The sequence below is a fragment of the Salmo salar genome, chromosome 20 (assembly GCF_965601325.2).
Source record: "Salmo salar chromosome 20, fSalSal1, whole genome shotgun sequence".
NCBI classification, from domain to species: Eukaryota; Metazoa; Chordata; class Actinopteri; order Salmoniformes; family Salmonidae; genus Salmo; species Salmo salar.
In genome coordinates, this window is record NC_138310.1 from 59,630,668 (window position 1) to 59,647,114 (window position 16,447).

The window sequence follows — 16,447 nt, forward strand, 5'->3', positions numbered from 1 at the left end:
CACCAGTAGAGATATGGTTTATATGTTCTACTCACCAGTAGAGATATGGTTTATATGTTCTACTCACCAGTAGAGATATGGTTTATATGTTCTACTCACCAGTAGAGATATGGTTTATATGTTCTACTCACCAGTAGAGATATGGTTTATATGTACTACTCACCAGTAGAGATATGGTTTATATGTTCTACTCACCAGTAGAGATATGGTTTATATGTTCTACTCACCAGTAGAGATATGGTTTATATGTTCTACTCACCAGTAGAGATATGGTTTATATGTTCTACTCACCAGTAGAGATATGGTTTATATGTTCTACTCACCAGTAGAGATATGGTTTGTCTTTGTCTACGTTGATGTTGTTTAGAGGGTCCATTCTGAACCAGGTGTTGAGAGTGAAGCCGTTCTGGTAAGGCCACTTAGCAATGGGAGGCAGCGCTATAGCCTGGAGTGAGAAAGGAAAGAGAAAGAGAGAGAGAGAGAGAGAGAGAGAGAGAGAGAGAGAGAGAGAGAGAGAGAGAGAGAGAGAGAGAGAGAGAGAGAAAGAGATACTTATCATAGACGTCAGAGGAAGAGTCATCTCTAAACCGAATAATGTAACTAATATACTGCAGTGGTGTGATGGTTCTTTAGATAGTGGATGGATTACTCTCTGTGAAGACAAACTCTGGATGGAGACAAATTACTCTTTTGCAGATTTAGGAGGGGTTCCCCTGCTCAGACGTTGCATGCATCAACCAATGGTTGCTAACCACATCATCGACTGTGCCGTCAGTCCCAGATTGCAGTAACATACAATGTAGTTAGCTGATGCGTAAAATACCTATCCAGGCGTTGTAAGATCTGGCATGCATCAGCAACGCCTTGGCAGAAGAACGCGCCCTTTATAATGAACTGACCACATCTACAGCCATGCATCAACTCAACTGCTTCCTCTTCTCTTCCAACAATGAATTAACATCTGACCAATCAGAATAGAGCAAGGTAAGTGCTAGGTAGATAATCAATTACTATTACAATTCCAAACAGCCAAATTCAACATATTATAGAACAGTGACAGATACCTACAGTTTATGTATAACTATTTTCAGCTCTTCACACAAACAAAACATAATAAGAGGGAATGTCCAGATCACCAGCCCAGCCCAGAGTGTAAAGTCTTACCGCAGCACTGCGTCCGGGGAAGTTGAAGAAAGTGTCTGGACCGTGTCTCTGAGGCATCTGGTTCAGAACAGACAGCAGCTTCACTGCATGCCTCGGCTGAAGAGGAGAGATGGTTGTAGGAGAGAGGGAAGAGATGGAGAGAAGAGAGCGAGAAGAGATAGAGGGAGGAGAGGGGGGAAGAAGGAGGGAGGGGAGAGAGATGAGATAAAAGGAGGAGAGGTGGAGGAAGGATGGAGGGAGAAGAGAGCAAAGAGATGGAGGGAAGAGAGAGAGGAGACATGAAGGGACATAAAGGGAAGAGACAAGAGACGAGGGAAGAGACAGAGAGGAGACATGAAGGGACATAAAGGGAAGAGAGAAGAGATGAGGGAAGAGACAGAGAGGAGACATGAAGGGACAAAGGGAAGAGAGAAGAGACGATGGAAGAGATGAGGGAAGAGACAGAGAGGAGACATGAAGGGACAAAGGGAAGAGAGAAGAGACGATGGAAGAGATGAGGGAAGAGACAGAGAGGAGAAATGAAGGGACATAAAGGGAAGAGACATGAAGGGACAAGGGGAAGAGAGAAGAGATGAGGGAAGAGATGAGGGAAGAGACAGAGAGGAGAAATGAAGGGACATAAAGGGAAGAGAGAAGAGACGAGGGAAGAGAAAGAGAGGAGACATGAAGGGACATAAAGGGAAGAGAGAAGAGACAAGGGAAGAGATGAGGGAAGAGACAGAGAGGAGATGTAAGGAAGAGATTGAGAATATATGAGCCATGTTCATCAAGTACAACAGGTGATTCTAAACCCCAACTTGTAACCTCTCCTTCTCCTCCCTTGACTTACCCAGAGTCCTCTACTCCTACAACTTACCCAGAGTTCTCGGTCTCCCCTCAGCATGCTGAACAGCAATTTGAGCTCCTTCACTGTGATGCTGTAGCTGGCCAGCACTCCTAACATATCCACCAGCAGGTCTATACACACACACGCGCCCCCCCCCACACACACACACACACACACACACACACACACACACACACACACACACACACACACACACACACACACACACACACACACACACACACTAGTGTTGAGTTGGTACTTCACCGGCAGATAGGGTTTCATTATTTACTGTAAAAAAATACACAATAGAAACATGCCCGCATATTCACAACAGAATTAAAAAGAAAATTCCATGCTATTAGTTTACCCTCTGAAAATAAATTTTCCTCTAAACTGCTGCTCAGTCTCATTATAAAACACACTGTGACTAATGACATTTTCTCTTTTCAATCTTTCCTCTCCTTTAAGCCAAAGGAATTTCAATATGCTTAAAATATTAACTTAATCCACATACATCCACCCAGCACTCTGCAGTGGGTACTGTACTGCAGGCCTACTGTAGGCAACTGGCCATGGAACAAGCTCTATGGACTATGTATTCTCTCTCTCTGTGTGTGTGTGTGTGTGTGTGTGTGTGTGTGTGTGTGTGTGTGTGTGTGTGTGTGTGTGTGTGTGTGTGTGTGTGTGTGTGTGTGTGTGTGTGTGTGTGCCTGCTTGCGTGTGCTTGCTTGCGTTTGTTCCTTTACCTGCGATCATGTCGTCAACGGAGCTCATCTTCAGCAGTAGCTGCTCTATGAGGCCCACCTCAGTGCTGGTCTGGAGGTTACGGACACTCTTCCTGAGGATGGCTGTGAACATGGACCACACCTCAGCCTGGCAGGTCACATCACAGTGCTCCAACAGCTCTACTATACAGCCCAGGCTCTCCGCTGCCGCTATGATGAAGTTCTGTTCCAGGTCAAACTCGCCCCCCACCAGCTGGAGAGGGAGAGGGAGAGGGAGAGGGAGAGGGAGAGGGAGAGGGAGAGGGAGAGGGAGAGGGAGAGGAGGAATGGAGGGGAAGGGACAAGAGAGAGGGGGTATGAGATGAACAGGCATGATTGCCAGTTCAGTAAGAGAGGGGAGGCTTTTTCCTCTAAGAGACTGTGATTGTATTATAAAAGGGTATTGGAGTTGTAATGTAAAATCCAATGTTGGTTGGAAAGTGGAGGGGAAGGGGCATACTGTATCGATCACCCAACAATCATTATTCTATTCTTGAAGCTCAACAGGCAATTAATTGGCCGACTCTAGTAGCGCCTGATACATACAAAGAACACACTGTACAGAGGCTGCATCTTAATTGGTGGGCATGGAGGCAGACATGCATAAAATAAGGTCAGAAACCCTCCAGGTAACATCACTGGCACTGACAGGACAGAGTCTGCAGCAAATAAGGCAAGAAGTAACAGAAGAAAAAAGAAGAGAAAAAAAGAAGAAAAAAAGAACTAATAGCAGATCTAGCAAAAGAGAGAGAGCGCGAAAGAACGTGAGAAAGAAAGAGTGTGAGAGAGAAAGAGGGTGAGAGGGGGGGGGGGGGGGGGGGAAAGTAATGAGCAAACTGATGTGGTTCAATGGCCAAGCTGTTCAGACAACTGATTCCTATAAAGCAGAGTTTACAGTAACAACCTCCTGCTAAATATAGACTGTGTTCACACTGATGCACACTGAACAGACTACCTGGGTTCAACAGACTGCACGGGTCCTCTCTCCTTTCCTCTCTTATTCCTACCCCACCATCTCCTCTGCTTCCCCTCTCCTTTCCTCCCTTCTCCACTCCCTCCCTTCTTCTCTTCTCTCTCGTCTCCTCTCCTCCTCTCTCCTCTGCCTCCCATCTCCTCTCCTCTTCTTCTATCCTCTCCTCTCTCTTCTGCCCTCCTCTCCTCATCCCTCCTCTCCTCATCCATCCTCTCCTCTCCCCATCCCTCCTCTCCCCATTCTCTCCTCTCCCCATCCCTCCTCTCCTCTCTCTTCTGCCCTCCTCTCCTCATCCCTCCTCTCCTCATCCATCCTCTCCTCTCCTCTCCCCATCCCTCCTCTCTATTGTCCTCTCTACTCTGCTTTGTCTAAAGTTAATATTCCTTTTCATTTATTTACCCCTCATTTTATTATGGTAGAATTCAGATCCAGTAGTAATTGTTCTGTTATAAAAGGCATCAATTACTTAGTGAGCTTAGTGTGGTAATAGCTGTCTGGTACTAGAGTACAGAGCCCAGGGAAAGTATTCATGTGGAATGTAACATCTTGACAAAAACGTCCTTTTCAATGAGAGGAATTGATTTTCAGATCAGACTGTGTGCAGTTGAAGTTAGGATAATGTCTGAGGTATTAGGAAAACCAGGACCAGATCAATCATGTTTATTTGCTTTCTCATCTACACCAGAGAATCAGGATTATGACTAAGAACTAGCTTCTCCATTACATTGTGAGTTGAGCAAAAAAACTCAACATTTTTACTGCAAATGTATTGGCAGACTAGTAGGCCATGGTATAGAGACAGAGGAGAAACAAAGAGCCCTGCAGTCTGGGCTGAACCTAATCTCTCTCTCCTACCTCTCCATCCCCCTGTCCATTCATCACTTCATCCCTCCATGCACAGACAGCAAGCAGCAGACTAATTACAGTTGCACATCCTAATAAACTGCAGCCATTGTGCTCAGAGAGGAGAGGAGGAGAGGTATAGATGAAGACATGGGATGTGTCCCCCTATTCCCTATTTAGTGCTCTGGTCAAAAGTCTCTGGTCAAAGTAGTGCACTAAATAGGGAATAGAGTGGCATTTGGGAGGTGGACATGGACACAGATTAGCCACTTAGTCTGCGTTTACACAGACAGCCCAATTCTGATCTTTTTTTCACTAGTTGGTATTTTGACCAATCAGATCAGCTCTGAAAAAGATCTGATGTGATTGGTCAAAAGAACAATGTGTGGAAAAAATATCAGAATTGGGCTGTCTGTCTAAACGCAGCCTTAGAAGCTTTCAGCCTCTCTCTCAGGCAGCCAGTCAGACTGTTAGAGTAATTATACCAGCCATTATACACTACTTTAGCCACTTAAAACTGGCTAAACCATAATCAATACTAAGAACTCAGTGACAGAAAATGTATACACGTATACGTGTATACATTTAGCTTGAGTTTGTTTAAACCATACGTAAGAAGAACTCGATGGTTATCAAAGACTCAGCAGATTCAGAAATATAGGCACATTATGTAAGCCTGGGGTATGCCAGAGGCAACGAGAGCTAACACGATGTCCTGTACAGCAGTACAGCAGAATATCTGCATTCTAAACTCCAGGGAGGTATCCAAAATAGCACCCTATTCCCTATATAGTACACTACTTTTGACCAGAGCCCTGTGGGTGCCATTTGGGACCTCAAAAAAGGATTTGGAGCACTCCTAGAAGCCAGTGAGAGGACAGCAGAAAGGAGAAAAGAAGGACACAGTGAGTCTAATCATCAACAAAACCTTGAAGATGAAAAGAACAACTTGTGCAGTCCAAAGTCTTTTTTTACAGTGTGGTGGTGTATCTTCAATCGATCACGATCTCCTGGTTGGATGAAAAACAGAATAACTACTTTTTAACTTGAAATGTTTAGTATGCATAGCAGTGCCATTGTTTCCATTAGCAGAATAACACTTTCGTTTACAATCTCTTTCTGGATTTAGAAACCATCTTCAAATCAGTTTTTTTGTATCAGCTCCTGCTTTTACCCAGTCTCTCTTTTCTCATCCTCCTGGTTTTGACCCTTGCCTGTCCTGAGCACGTCCGCCTGACCACTCTGCCTGCCCCTGATCCTGAGCCTGCCTGCCGTCCTGTACCTTTGCCCCGCCTCTAGATTACCGACCTCTGCCTGACCTGACCCTGAGCCTGCCTGCCGTCCTGTACCTTTGCCCCACCTCTAGATTACCGACCTCTGCCTGACCCGACCCTGAGCCTGCCTGCCGTCCTGTACCTTTGCCCCGCCTCTAGATTACCGACCTCTGCCTGATCTGACCCTGAGCCTGCCTGTCGTCCTGTACCTTTGCCCTGTTGCTGTAATAAACATTGTTACTTCAACACGGTCTGCATCTGGATCTTACCTTTATCCTGATAATAACAACGTACCTCCTCCACCATCTAAGAATATAGTATATGTTAAGGATTACTAGAAGTAACAGGCTACATATAGATATAGGCTCAGTGTTAGTACAGTGACAGAAATTATACCCATTTCAATTTAACTCTACAGTACCGCTCACTTTTTCTCACTACAACCTCTCTCTCTCTCCTTCTCCCCTCGCTTGTGTATTAACCTCCTGACCATTCATCTCTGTTACACTTAACATCCTGATCAGTGATTAGTTCCTTTCTCCTGACTGCATCTTGACAGGATGACGAACCAGAGAGAGGGGGGAGAGAGAGAGATTCTTGGTCACCATGGTGACGGCAGTAGGTTGGACTAGTGACGTAATCTTCAGAAGGTTTCCAGTCTAAACAATGGACAGTGAATCAGGCAAAAAAAATTATTAGAAGTGATTTCCTATTTTCAGCTGTTGGTGACAATGAAAAGAGAGAAGGAGAAAGAGGATTACATCAAGATCAGTAATATAAGATGCCAAAACATGTTCAAAAATACACATCTGCTCCATAATAAGAGGCATCCATCGTGAAGGCCCGGGCTATACTACTGTATCCAGCATCAGAGTACACAGACAGCACATGCTAGTGTGTTGTTTCGGTTTCCATGTCATCCTAAATAAAAACAAAAAGCTGGTGGACTTTCAGTTCTTCCATTGGTGCAGCAGAGAATGACTACAGCAGCCATGCAGCAGCAAACCGTCTGGAAAAGAATTAGACGAATCGCTCAAAGATCAGCCTCACAGATTGGTCGATGATTGTGTCTGCACCCTGTGTGCCTACACCAAGTCACAGTGATAACAGAACTGCATTACAGGACAAGACCAGGGATGTATCCCAAATGGCACCCTATACCCTTTATACTGCACTACATAGGGAATAGGGTGTCATTTTGGACACAATTCAGGGCTAGACCAGAACGGATCAGGTCAGCCTGATAGTGTGTAAACTACTTAAGCTGCTCTCTGTCTCTCTGACACTGACGTGTACAGTAATCTTCAGTACTCTGCAGGCGTGTGATCTTACACAGCCACTCCAGTAGTCTGAAGGAGTAAACCCAGGGCTCTTCTCTCCCTCCTCGAGACCTGACAAAATGTCATGACTACAAAGGTCAGGCTCCCGCTCAGCCCAGTCCAAGCTGTGTAGTAGTGTGAATAGTGGAACACCACAGCTGCTCTGATGCTCTGGGGACTAGAACCACTTCCTCATTCCAACATGATGTAAATGAATTCACTAATTTGCATAACTGGCAGAACAGCCTTGTGTGAGTAAATGCACAAGGCAAAACCCACAAATTAAACCCCCTTTTGTAGCTGTCATGATCTATACTCTAATCAACAGGACGGTCAACATCATACACACACCAAAACACCTATAAAGGTTTAGTCCCAGTATACTAGCCATGTAACAAAAAGGAAACAGTCTTTTAAACAGCAGCTTTGATGAACGTGTGTAAACTAGGCCATGATGCTACTGTGAACAGAGCACATATCTGAGAGCCCAGTTACACACTGGTTTCCCCTTTAAGACAAGCCACAACCCACCTCCTGCTTCCTGCTTGCTGATCATCTTTACATCATCCAGACACCTGGTCCTCTTGGCTTAGACGACAACTCTGTTGTCAGGGGGGTGGGGGGTCAGAGTCTCTCAACACAGTTTTGTTCCAGCCCTGCACAAGCATGCATGATCAAAGGGCTAGATGATGAGATGAGTGGTTGAATCAGATGGGTTTGTGCAGGGCTAGAGCAACAATGTGTGCACTGGACCGAAGAGTGGGGACGGTAGTGGAATGTTGATGCATGTTTAAACAAAGCCCAGCACTGGGAAACAGCAGAGCCCAGCGAGGTTGTGTGACTGGAATACAGATGAACATGCAGCATGTGATGATGATCACACCGGGGTAAACAAACACAGGAACATTGGACTATTGAAACACTGTAGAGATTAGAGGGTTACTGTCATATTACTGTTGAGACGTAAACACGTGATCTTGTCTGAGATACACAGATACAGTATACTCTCCTACATGCTATCACGTGGGCATATAGACGGTCCAAAATGATCAACTCCACCGCTCAGTCAGGTGTGATCTATGGCAGATCTATTTACAGTTAATAGGGCATCACATTGCTCTGCTCCCTGACCCCTGACCCAGCATCATTAACACCTGGCCCGCCCCTGTTCATCATGAGGAAACAGATGTCTGTCCATGTGTGGGAGTTTCGACCTCCTTTGCTACAACGCACGCACACATGAAATCCTCTTCCTCCTGTCCTCCTCACCCTCCTCTCCTCCAGCTGATTCAGTTGCTGCAATTACTTTTATCAAACAGAACATATCAAATCAGTAGATCCTTTGTGAGGGCTAGAAAGACCTGTGTGATTTATGGAACAGGAACAGAACAGGAAGGTAGTCTCTGTGGCAGAGAAGAGAGATGTCCTGAGTACCAACAAATCAACCTACAGAGGGAAGAGAGGGAGTAGAGAAGGAGGAGAGAGGGAGGAGAGAGAAATGAGAACGGGGAGAAAAGAGGGAGGATAAAGCCGTTAGAGGGGAGAGAGGGAGGAAAGTAGGAGGAGAGAAGGAAGGAGAAGAGAGAAATGAGAGGGGAGAGAGGGAGGAACAAAGGAGGAAATAAGGAGTCTAATTACCAGGGAGGAGAAAGTGAGAAAATGAGCGCTAGAAGGGGAGGGAGGCGAGATGGAGAGAGGGACTGGGGAAGAACAGCAGTAGTTTTCATCACCTTCTCTCTACATAATAAATCAGGGGGAACATGAAATATATTAAATCCCAGAAGAACCAGCCAGCTCCCTTTATCTTAATGCTCACTGCTAACATTACCTGTAGAAGCACAAGTGCCATGACATTTACTATCTGAAAGGAAATGGAATAAATTCTATAAAATAGTGGAATAAATGGAAAATTATATCATTGTCCAAGGTACACAAGAAGATTATCAAGGTAACCATAAATCCTGTAAATAAACCATTGTATCAACACCAATACACCTTACAAAGCCAGAAGAGTAGAAAGGAAGTCTAACAGAGCTCTTGAAGAGCCTTGAGGATGCGCCATGGCCAGGCCATGCAGTCTCTGAAAAGGGACAGCACTGCAGATCAACATGGGTCCTTGTCAAAAGTATTGCACTAAATAGGGACAAACTGCTTAAAATTCTACTTAGCCGGAAGGGGTTAATCTCATTCCTTTAGTCGTATCTTATGTGCGCCGGCAACACCTCCCGTAACAGAACTAGGGATAAGTGGGAAATTGAGTTGAACATAGAACTTACAGAGGATTGGAGTGAAAGAGCTATAAAAAGAGTATCCAGTTTAAGGTTCTCCATCGAGTTCAAATCAGCAAATCCAGACTAGCAGAGAAATACTCTGATTTAGAGGTCAAATGTGAAAAAAAATGTCACCTGCTAACCTAACATACAGTGCCTTCGGAAAGTATTTTGTTATGTTACGGCCTTATTCTAAAATTGATTGGAGTCCACCTGTGGTCAATTCAATTAATTGGACATGATTTGGATTGGCACACACCTGTCTATATAAGGTCCCACAGTTGACAGTGCATGTCAGATCAAAAACCAAGCCATGAGGTCAGAGAAATTTTCCATCGAGGCACAGATCTGGGGAAGGGTACAAAAAAATGTCTGCAGCATTGAAGGTCCCCAAGAACACAGTGGCCTCCATCATTCTTAAATAGCAGACGTTTGGAACCACCAAGACTCTTCCTAGAGCTGGCCGCCTGGCCAAATTGAGCAATCAGGGGAGAAGGGCCTTGGTCAGGGAGGTGACCAAGAACCTGATGGTCACTCTGACAGAGCTCCAGAGTTCCTCTGTGGAGATTGGATAACCTTCCAGAAGGACAACCATCTCTGCAGCACTGCAACAATGAGGCCTTTATGGTAGAGTGGCCAGACGGAAGCCACTCCTCAATAAAAGGCACATGACAGCCTGCTTGGTGTTTGCCAAAAGGCACCTAAAGACTCTCAGACCATGAGAAACAAGATTCTCTGGTCTGATGAAACCAAGATTGAACTCTTTGGCCTGAATGCCAAGTGTCACACCTGGAGGAAACCTGGCACCATCCCTACGGTGAAGCATGGTGGTGGCAGCATCAAGTTGTGGGGATGTTTTTCAGTGGCAGGGACTGGGATCAAGGGAAAGATGAACGGAGCAAAGTACAGAGAGATCCTTGATGAAAACCTGCTCCACAGCGCTCAGGACCTCAGACTGAGGCAGAGGTTCACCTTCTAACAGGACAACGACCCTAAGCACACAGCCAAAACAATGCAGGAGTGGCTTCGGGACATATCTCTTAATGTCTTTGAGTGTCCCAGCCAGATCCCAGACTTCAACCCGATCGAACATCTCTGGAGAGACCGGAAAATAGCTGTACAGCAACGCTTCCCATCCAACCTGACAGAGCTTGAGAGAAACTCCCCAAATACAGGTGTGCCAAGCTTTTAGCGTCATACCCAAGAAGACTCGAGGCTGTAATCGCTGCCAAAGGTGCTTCAACAAAGTACTGAGTAAATGGTCTGAATACTTATGTAAATATGATATTTAAGTTGTTTTCTTTTTATACATTTGCAAAATGTTCTACAAACTACTTTTTGCTATGTCATTATGGGGTATTGTGTATAGATTTATGCGGGGAAAAAACAATTTAATCAATTTTAGAATAAGGCTGTAACGTAACAAAATGTGTAAAACGTCAAGAGGTCTGAATACTTTCAGAATGCACTGTATATGTTGTATATATATTCACTGTTTCATTTATAACATGTTAACATTCATTGTTTTCAAACCATGATACATGTAGGCCTATGCACCTTATATTAATAGTATTTTATTTTATGTATTTATTTGTATTATTATTCATCATTTTTTTTCCCGGGATGGAATGCGAGGGTGGGACTGGGGTAGGTGGGCACGAGTGATGGAGCTGTTCTTTATAAAAAATAAATATAAAAAAAACAATCAATGGTGCAATTGTAATCTTTAATTTAAAAAACTAACTTATTAGGGAATGAGGGCCATTTGGGACGAAGTAAAGTGAAAGTGCTTCTGACTCAATACAGACAGACACTAGCTGCCTGTCAGTATTTCAGCACTATGGACAGTTCCTCTCTGGTGAAACCTCATTAAACCTCACAAAGCTGCAAGTGTAGAGCCCCACTGATCATGCTGCCTCACTGCACAGACAAAGACAGGTTAACAGACACGCAACATGCTAATGACATACTCTATATGACATGGCCTCTTCCAGCCTTCTGGTCCGTGGCATGGCCTGTCAAGCTGAACAGCCAATCAACAGATAGCAGGTCTCTTTCATCTCTGGCCAGCCTCATACTAAAGCCCATAGGCTGGCAGCCATGCTGTGTGTGTGTGTGTGTGTGTGTGTGTGTGTGTGTGTGTGTGTGTGTGTGTGTGTGTGTGTGTGTGTGTGTGTGTGTGTGCGCGCATGCTGTGCTGGGTAAAAGCACATCAAAGCCAGTGATCCTGGCCTGCTTCTCTTAAACTTCAGTAGAGGCGAGAGTAAGAGACCACTTAGTATTTTGTCCACCAATTAATCGCACCCTGGGGGTGGAACCTAAGGTCAGTACAGAGAGCTGCCAGCTCCCAGAGACACTGTACCTCCAAAACCCACCAAGTCACTTCACATTCACAGCTCACTGTGAGAGACAGAGACACAGGTCTGCTTCCCCATCTGAAGGCTTCTCAGCTCAGTTCCTTTCCCATTCTTCTCCTTTCCATTCCTCCCCTTTCCTTTCCATTCCTCTCCTTTCCTTTCCATTCCTCTCCTTTCCTTTCCATTGCTCTCCTGTTCGCTCCATCCATTCCTCTCCTCTTCACTCCTCTCTACACAACCCCTGCCCTTCTATCTTCCTGCCTCTCTCTACCCCTCTGCGTATCTCTCTCCCTCTCCCTCTCTTTTCCAGTGAATGCTCAGATTGTCAAACAGGATTCGTAGCGAGCGTTGCCAGTCCAGAGCAGGAGAGAAAATTAAAAAGCAATCTTGCAGGAAATAAATCTGGTGGAAAGGAAGAGGGGCTGTGATGTGAAAGGAATACCAGGAGGTCTGGGGAGTGTCGCTACAGATTACAGAACACACACACACAGGCCTGCTGGGCTCAAAACCACACCACATGCTCTAGGTACACACACACCACATAGGTTTTTCTATACATGTCTTCTAATATTCTATGATACAGCATCTCAACATGCAGACAGACATCATGGGAGATGCTGTAAGTTAAGCTAACATATGGAATTGTTTTAAAATGGTCATACCATGGATCATTTAGCGATTTGATTTTTAATTTTAGGAACCCTTACGTATACAAAAAATACGTAAAAATGATTTGATAAAATATTTAATTAAGAGTTTACTACTATAGCCCATAGAAACGCATTGAATAACACATTCATTAAAGGCAAAAAAATAAATCATAAGGAGTAAGGTTTTGAAGTGTCTGTCCTATATCTAGGAGATTTAAGAAAGCTCAGGAATATGTGTTATTTTTACACATATTTAAGCCCTTAGTTTTGTAGGCCAAAACTACCTCCATACTTCCATTCGTTTGTGTGGGTTACCTTCAGATGAGTCCCGTGACACTACAGGCGTTTTCGTGAGAAGAGCGATTTTGACAAACACCCCTGTAGCTTGGCCACCTTCCACCACAGATGCAGAAGGCTGACATAGGTGGATGTGGTAGATTGATACTCAGTCCATGCAAAAAAACTCATATCTCTAGTTTAAAGTGGCAGATTTTGATGGGAATTGATTTATTATGTTACTTAGAATAGACTCTTAAGGATTAAACAACTCCATGATTGGTTTCTCAACATAACGGCACACTAGGACATGCCAGGACTCACTGTACACTATGTGTGTGTGTCTGAAGGTGAGGAATAAGTACAGATGCTTCGCTGCTGTTTCCTGTCAGATCGTCTGTCTGTCTTATTAAAGAGATGCCTGGAGCCATCTGGTGCTCGCACGCACACACGCACACGCACACACACACACACACACACACACCAGCACATATTGTTGTTCCACAATGAAAGAAAGGTTTAAAAAGAGTCACAATCAATCATTATCACAACCAACCCTACAACAGTTGGGATATCTAGCGGCAGTATATTTACCTGGGATATCTATTCACTGTATATCTATCCTCTGACACATAGAGTAATGCTTCAGTGCTCCAGTCACCTTGGAGTAGCTCTGCACTGCAGCATTCAGCTGTGCCCACCTCACCTTGGCTGGGGGCTGCATGGTGCAGTGGGACAGGAGAAACACTTGGACAGGAGTTCTCCTGTCTCTCTCTCACAGCAGAACGAAACAGAAAGGCAGTTGAGGTCACCCAAGCCTGTCTAATCATCTCTGCTAATTGAACAGCTCCAGTCAGGATAAGAGTTGTCAGAGTCATTAACCTCATTAACCTGCAGATACACTTCCCGTTCTGTTCCATTATACTGCAATCACAGACACAGACTGGAGGCATATGGAGAGGGATAGCTGAGGGAGAGAGAGTTGTAGGGCTCCCTACTGTAAAGTGGTGTATAAATGTAGGATCTTAATTTGATCACCCTGTTGCAGGAGACCTTTGCTGCAATGCAGGAAATGTAAAACTTTTAGAAAATTTGCGATTTAAAATGGCAAGTTTTGAGACTTGATTTTCCCTTACGTAAAATGTATCAACCCCTACATAACTCTCCATTAACTACAATCCACATAAGAATTCACATTTCCTGTTGCAGCAGGAACATTTTCCTGCAGAGGCAAACTGGCTCAGATTAAGATCCTACATCTGTATAGAGAGAACAGAGAGAGAGAAAGGGAGGAGAGGAGAGAGTTGCCTCTACACGCCGAAACAGCGATGAGAGAGAGCAGTGCACTGCAATGCAGAGAGAGAGAGAGAGAGAGAGAGAGAGAGAGAGAGAGAGAGAGAGAGAGAGAGAGGAGTCACCAGGCTGAGAGGAGGACCAGGACATAATGTACTCCAGATAAAACCAGACAAACACACACACACTTAAAGCTGAAAGTCATAATCTCAGGATTATGATCTACAGTAGCTCCCTCAAACTCAACTCTGGACCTTGAAGCCAGTTCCACTGCATTTCTTTCATTCTTCCCCTCTTATCAGAGACTGAATTAGACCTGGGACACCAGGTGGGTGCAATTAATGATCAGGTAGAACAGAAAACCAGTAGACTCCAGACCTCGTAGGGTAATAGTTGAATACCCCTGATCTAGATCATATGAGTACTATCCTTCAGAATCTCTGAACCACTGAAACACAACTCAGATTAAAACACAACTCACATTAAAACTCAACTCAGATTAATTTTGATATATAGTACCAGTCAAAAGTTTGGACACACCTACTCATTCAAGGGTTTTTCTTGATTTTTACTATTTTCTACATTGTAGAATAATAGTGAAGACATCAAAACTATGAAATAACACATATGGAATCACGTAGTAAGTAAAAAAGTGTTAAACAAATCAAAATATATTTTAGATTTTAGTTTCTTCAAAGTAGCCAGCCTTTGCCTTGATGACAGCTTTAGACACTTTTGGCATGGAAAAAACTCTGTATTGTTCCCGCTCCAGCTGGATGTCCTTTGTCATAATATCATAACAACAGTAAAACAACAGCAGAGATATGTCTGTTATTCTGTCTCAGTGTAAAACTGCAGAGGGAATGATAGAGAAAAGTAAATGAGAAATAACAGCCATTTCAGACAGAAATCAAACAGTGTTGTTAGTGAACGTATGATGGAGAAAAGAGGTGAAGTCCAAAGCGGCCAGTCAAACCTCATCAGGGCCTCCCGAGTGGCAGAGTGGTCTAAGGCACTGCATCGCAGTGTTACTAGAGATCCTGGTTTGAGTCCGGGCTCTGTCGCAGCTGGCCGCGACCAGGAGACCCATGGGGGGGCACACAATTGGCTAAGTGTCATCTGGGTTAGGGGAGGGTTTGGCTGGCAGGGATGCTCATGTCCCATCGCACACTAGCGAATCCTGTGGCGGGCCGGGTGCAATGCATGCTGACACGGTCGCCAGGTGTACAGTGTTTCCTCCGACACATTGGTGTGGCTGGCTTCCGAGTTAAGTGGTCGTTGTGTCAAGAAGCAGGGTGTCTTGGCTGGGTTGGGTTTCGAAGGATGCACAGCTCTCTACCTGCAACAAGACTCTAACTACCAACTGGGTACCATGAAAAAGGGGTAAAAAAAATAACATTTTTTTAAATTTAAAGATTCTAAAAAAGGTTCAAACCTCATTGCCTCCAAACAGACCTTCCATTACAGACACCAGAAACCATGGAAGAAATTCAATTAGCCAGACAGTGTATGTGTGTCTGTAACTATACTTGTGTGTCATGGTTCCTCCTGGCATCAGAGGGCGGCAGAGACTGCCCTAGAGACTTTTATTGGACTCGTGTGTCTTATTACGCGCTCCAACAGGTATATTTCACTGGTCATCCGCAAAGCCAACACCTCCTTTGGCCGCCTTTCCTTCCATTTCTCTGCTGCCAATGACTGGAACGAATTGCAAAAATCACTGAAGTTGGAGACTTATATCTCCCTCACTAACTTTAAACATCAGCTATCTGAGCAGCTAACTGATCACTGCAGCTGTACACACCCCATCTGTAAATAGCCCATCCAATCTACCTACCTCATCCCCATATTGTTTTTATTTACTTTTTTGCTCTTTTGCACACCAGTATTTCTACTTGCACATCATCATCTGCACATCTATCACTCCAGTGTTAATTTGCTAAATTGTAATTACTTCACTACTATGGCCTATTTATTGTCTTACCTCCTCACGCCATTTGCACACACTTTATATAGACTTTCTTTCCTATTGTGTTATTGGCTGTACGTTTGTTTATTCTATGGGTAACTCTGTGTTGTTGTTTGTGTCGCACTGCTTTGCTTTAACTTGGCCAGGTCGCAGTTGTAAATGAGAACTTGTTCTCAACTGGCCTACCTGGTTAAATAAAGGTTAAATAAAAAAAATATTTAAATATAAAAAATATTTCATGATTGTTTCCCCTTTAAGAGAGGTGTGTTTTCTGTTTCCCTTTGTTAGTTCTTGAATTCAGTTTCCTGTATGTTTACCCCATGTGAATTTCGAGTTTTAGTGTTTGTTGTTTTTGGTTTGAAGTTTTCTATATTGTTACGTTCTCCATTATTCAAGTAAAGATACTACGATTTCCCAAGTCGCTGATTCCTGTTCTGGTTCATTCTCTGTTCATGGGTTCAACTCT

At 44.2% G+C, this 16,447-nt stretch overlaps 1 protein-coding gene across 2 annotated transcripts in view; it reads right to left on the bottom strand.

The window, feature by feature from the left end:
• The window catches only part of LOC106580977 (neurobeachin), a 313,133-nt gene that overhangs the window by 259,373 nt on the left and 37,313 nt on the right, over positions 1 to 16,447 (bottom strand). For both annotated transcript variants that reach the window (XM_045703701.2, XM_014162593.3), the window contains exons 2-5: positions 2,740 to 2,971; positions 2,021 to 2,121; positions 1,165 to 1,260; positions 324 to 445 (exon numbers count right to left, since the gene is read on the bottom strand). In XM_045703701.2, the coding sequence (XP_045559657.2) occupies positions 324 to 445; positions 1,165 to 1,260; positions 2,021 to 2,121; positions 2,740 to 2,971 (551 nt within the window). The remainder of the gene's footprint in view (positions 1 to 323; positions 446 to 1,164; positions 1,261 to 2,020; positions 2,122 to 2,739; positions 2,972 to 16,447) is intronic.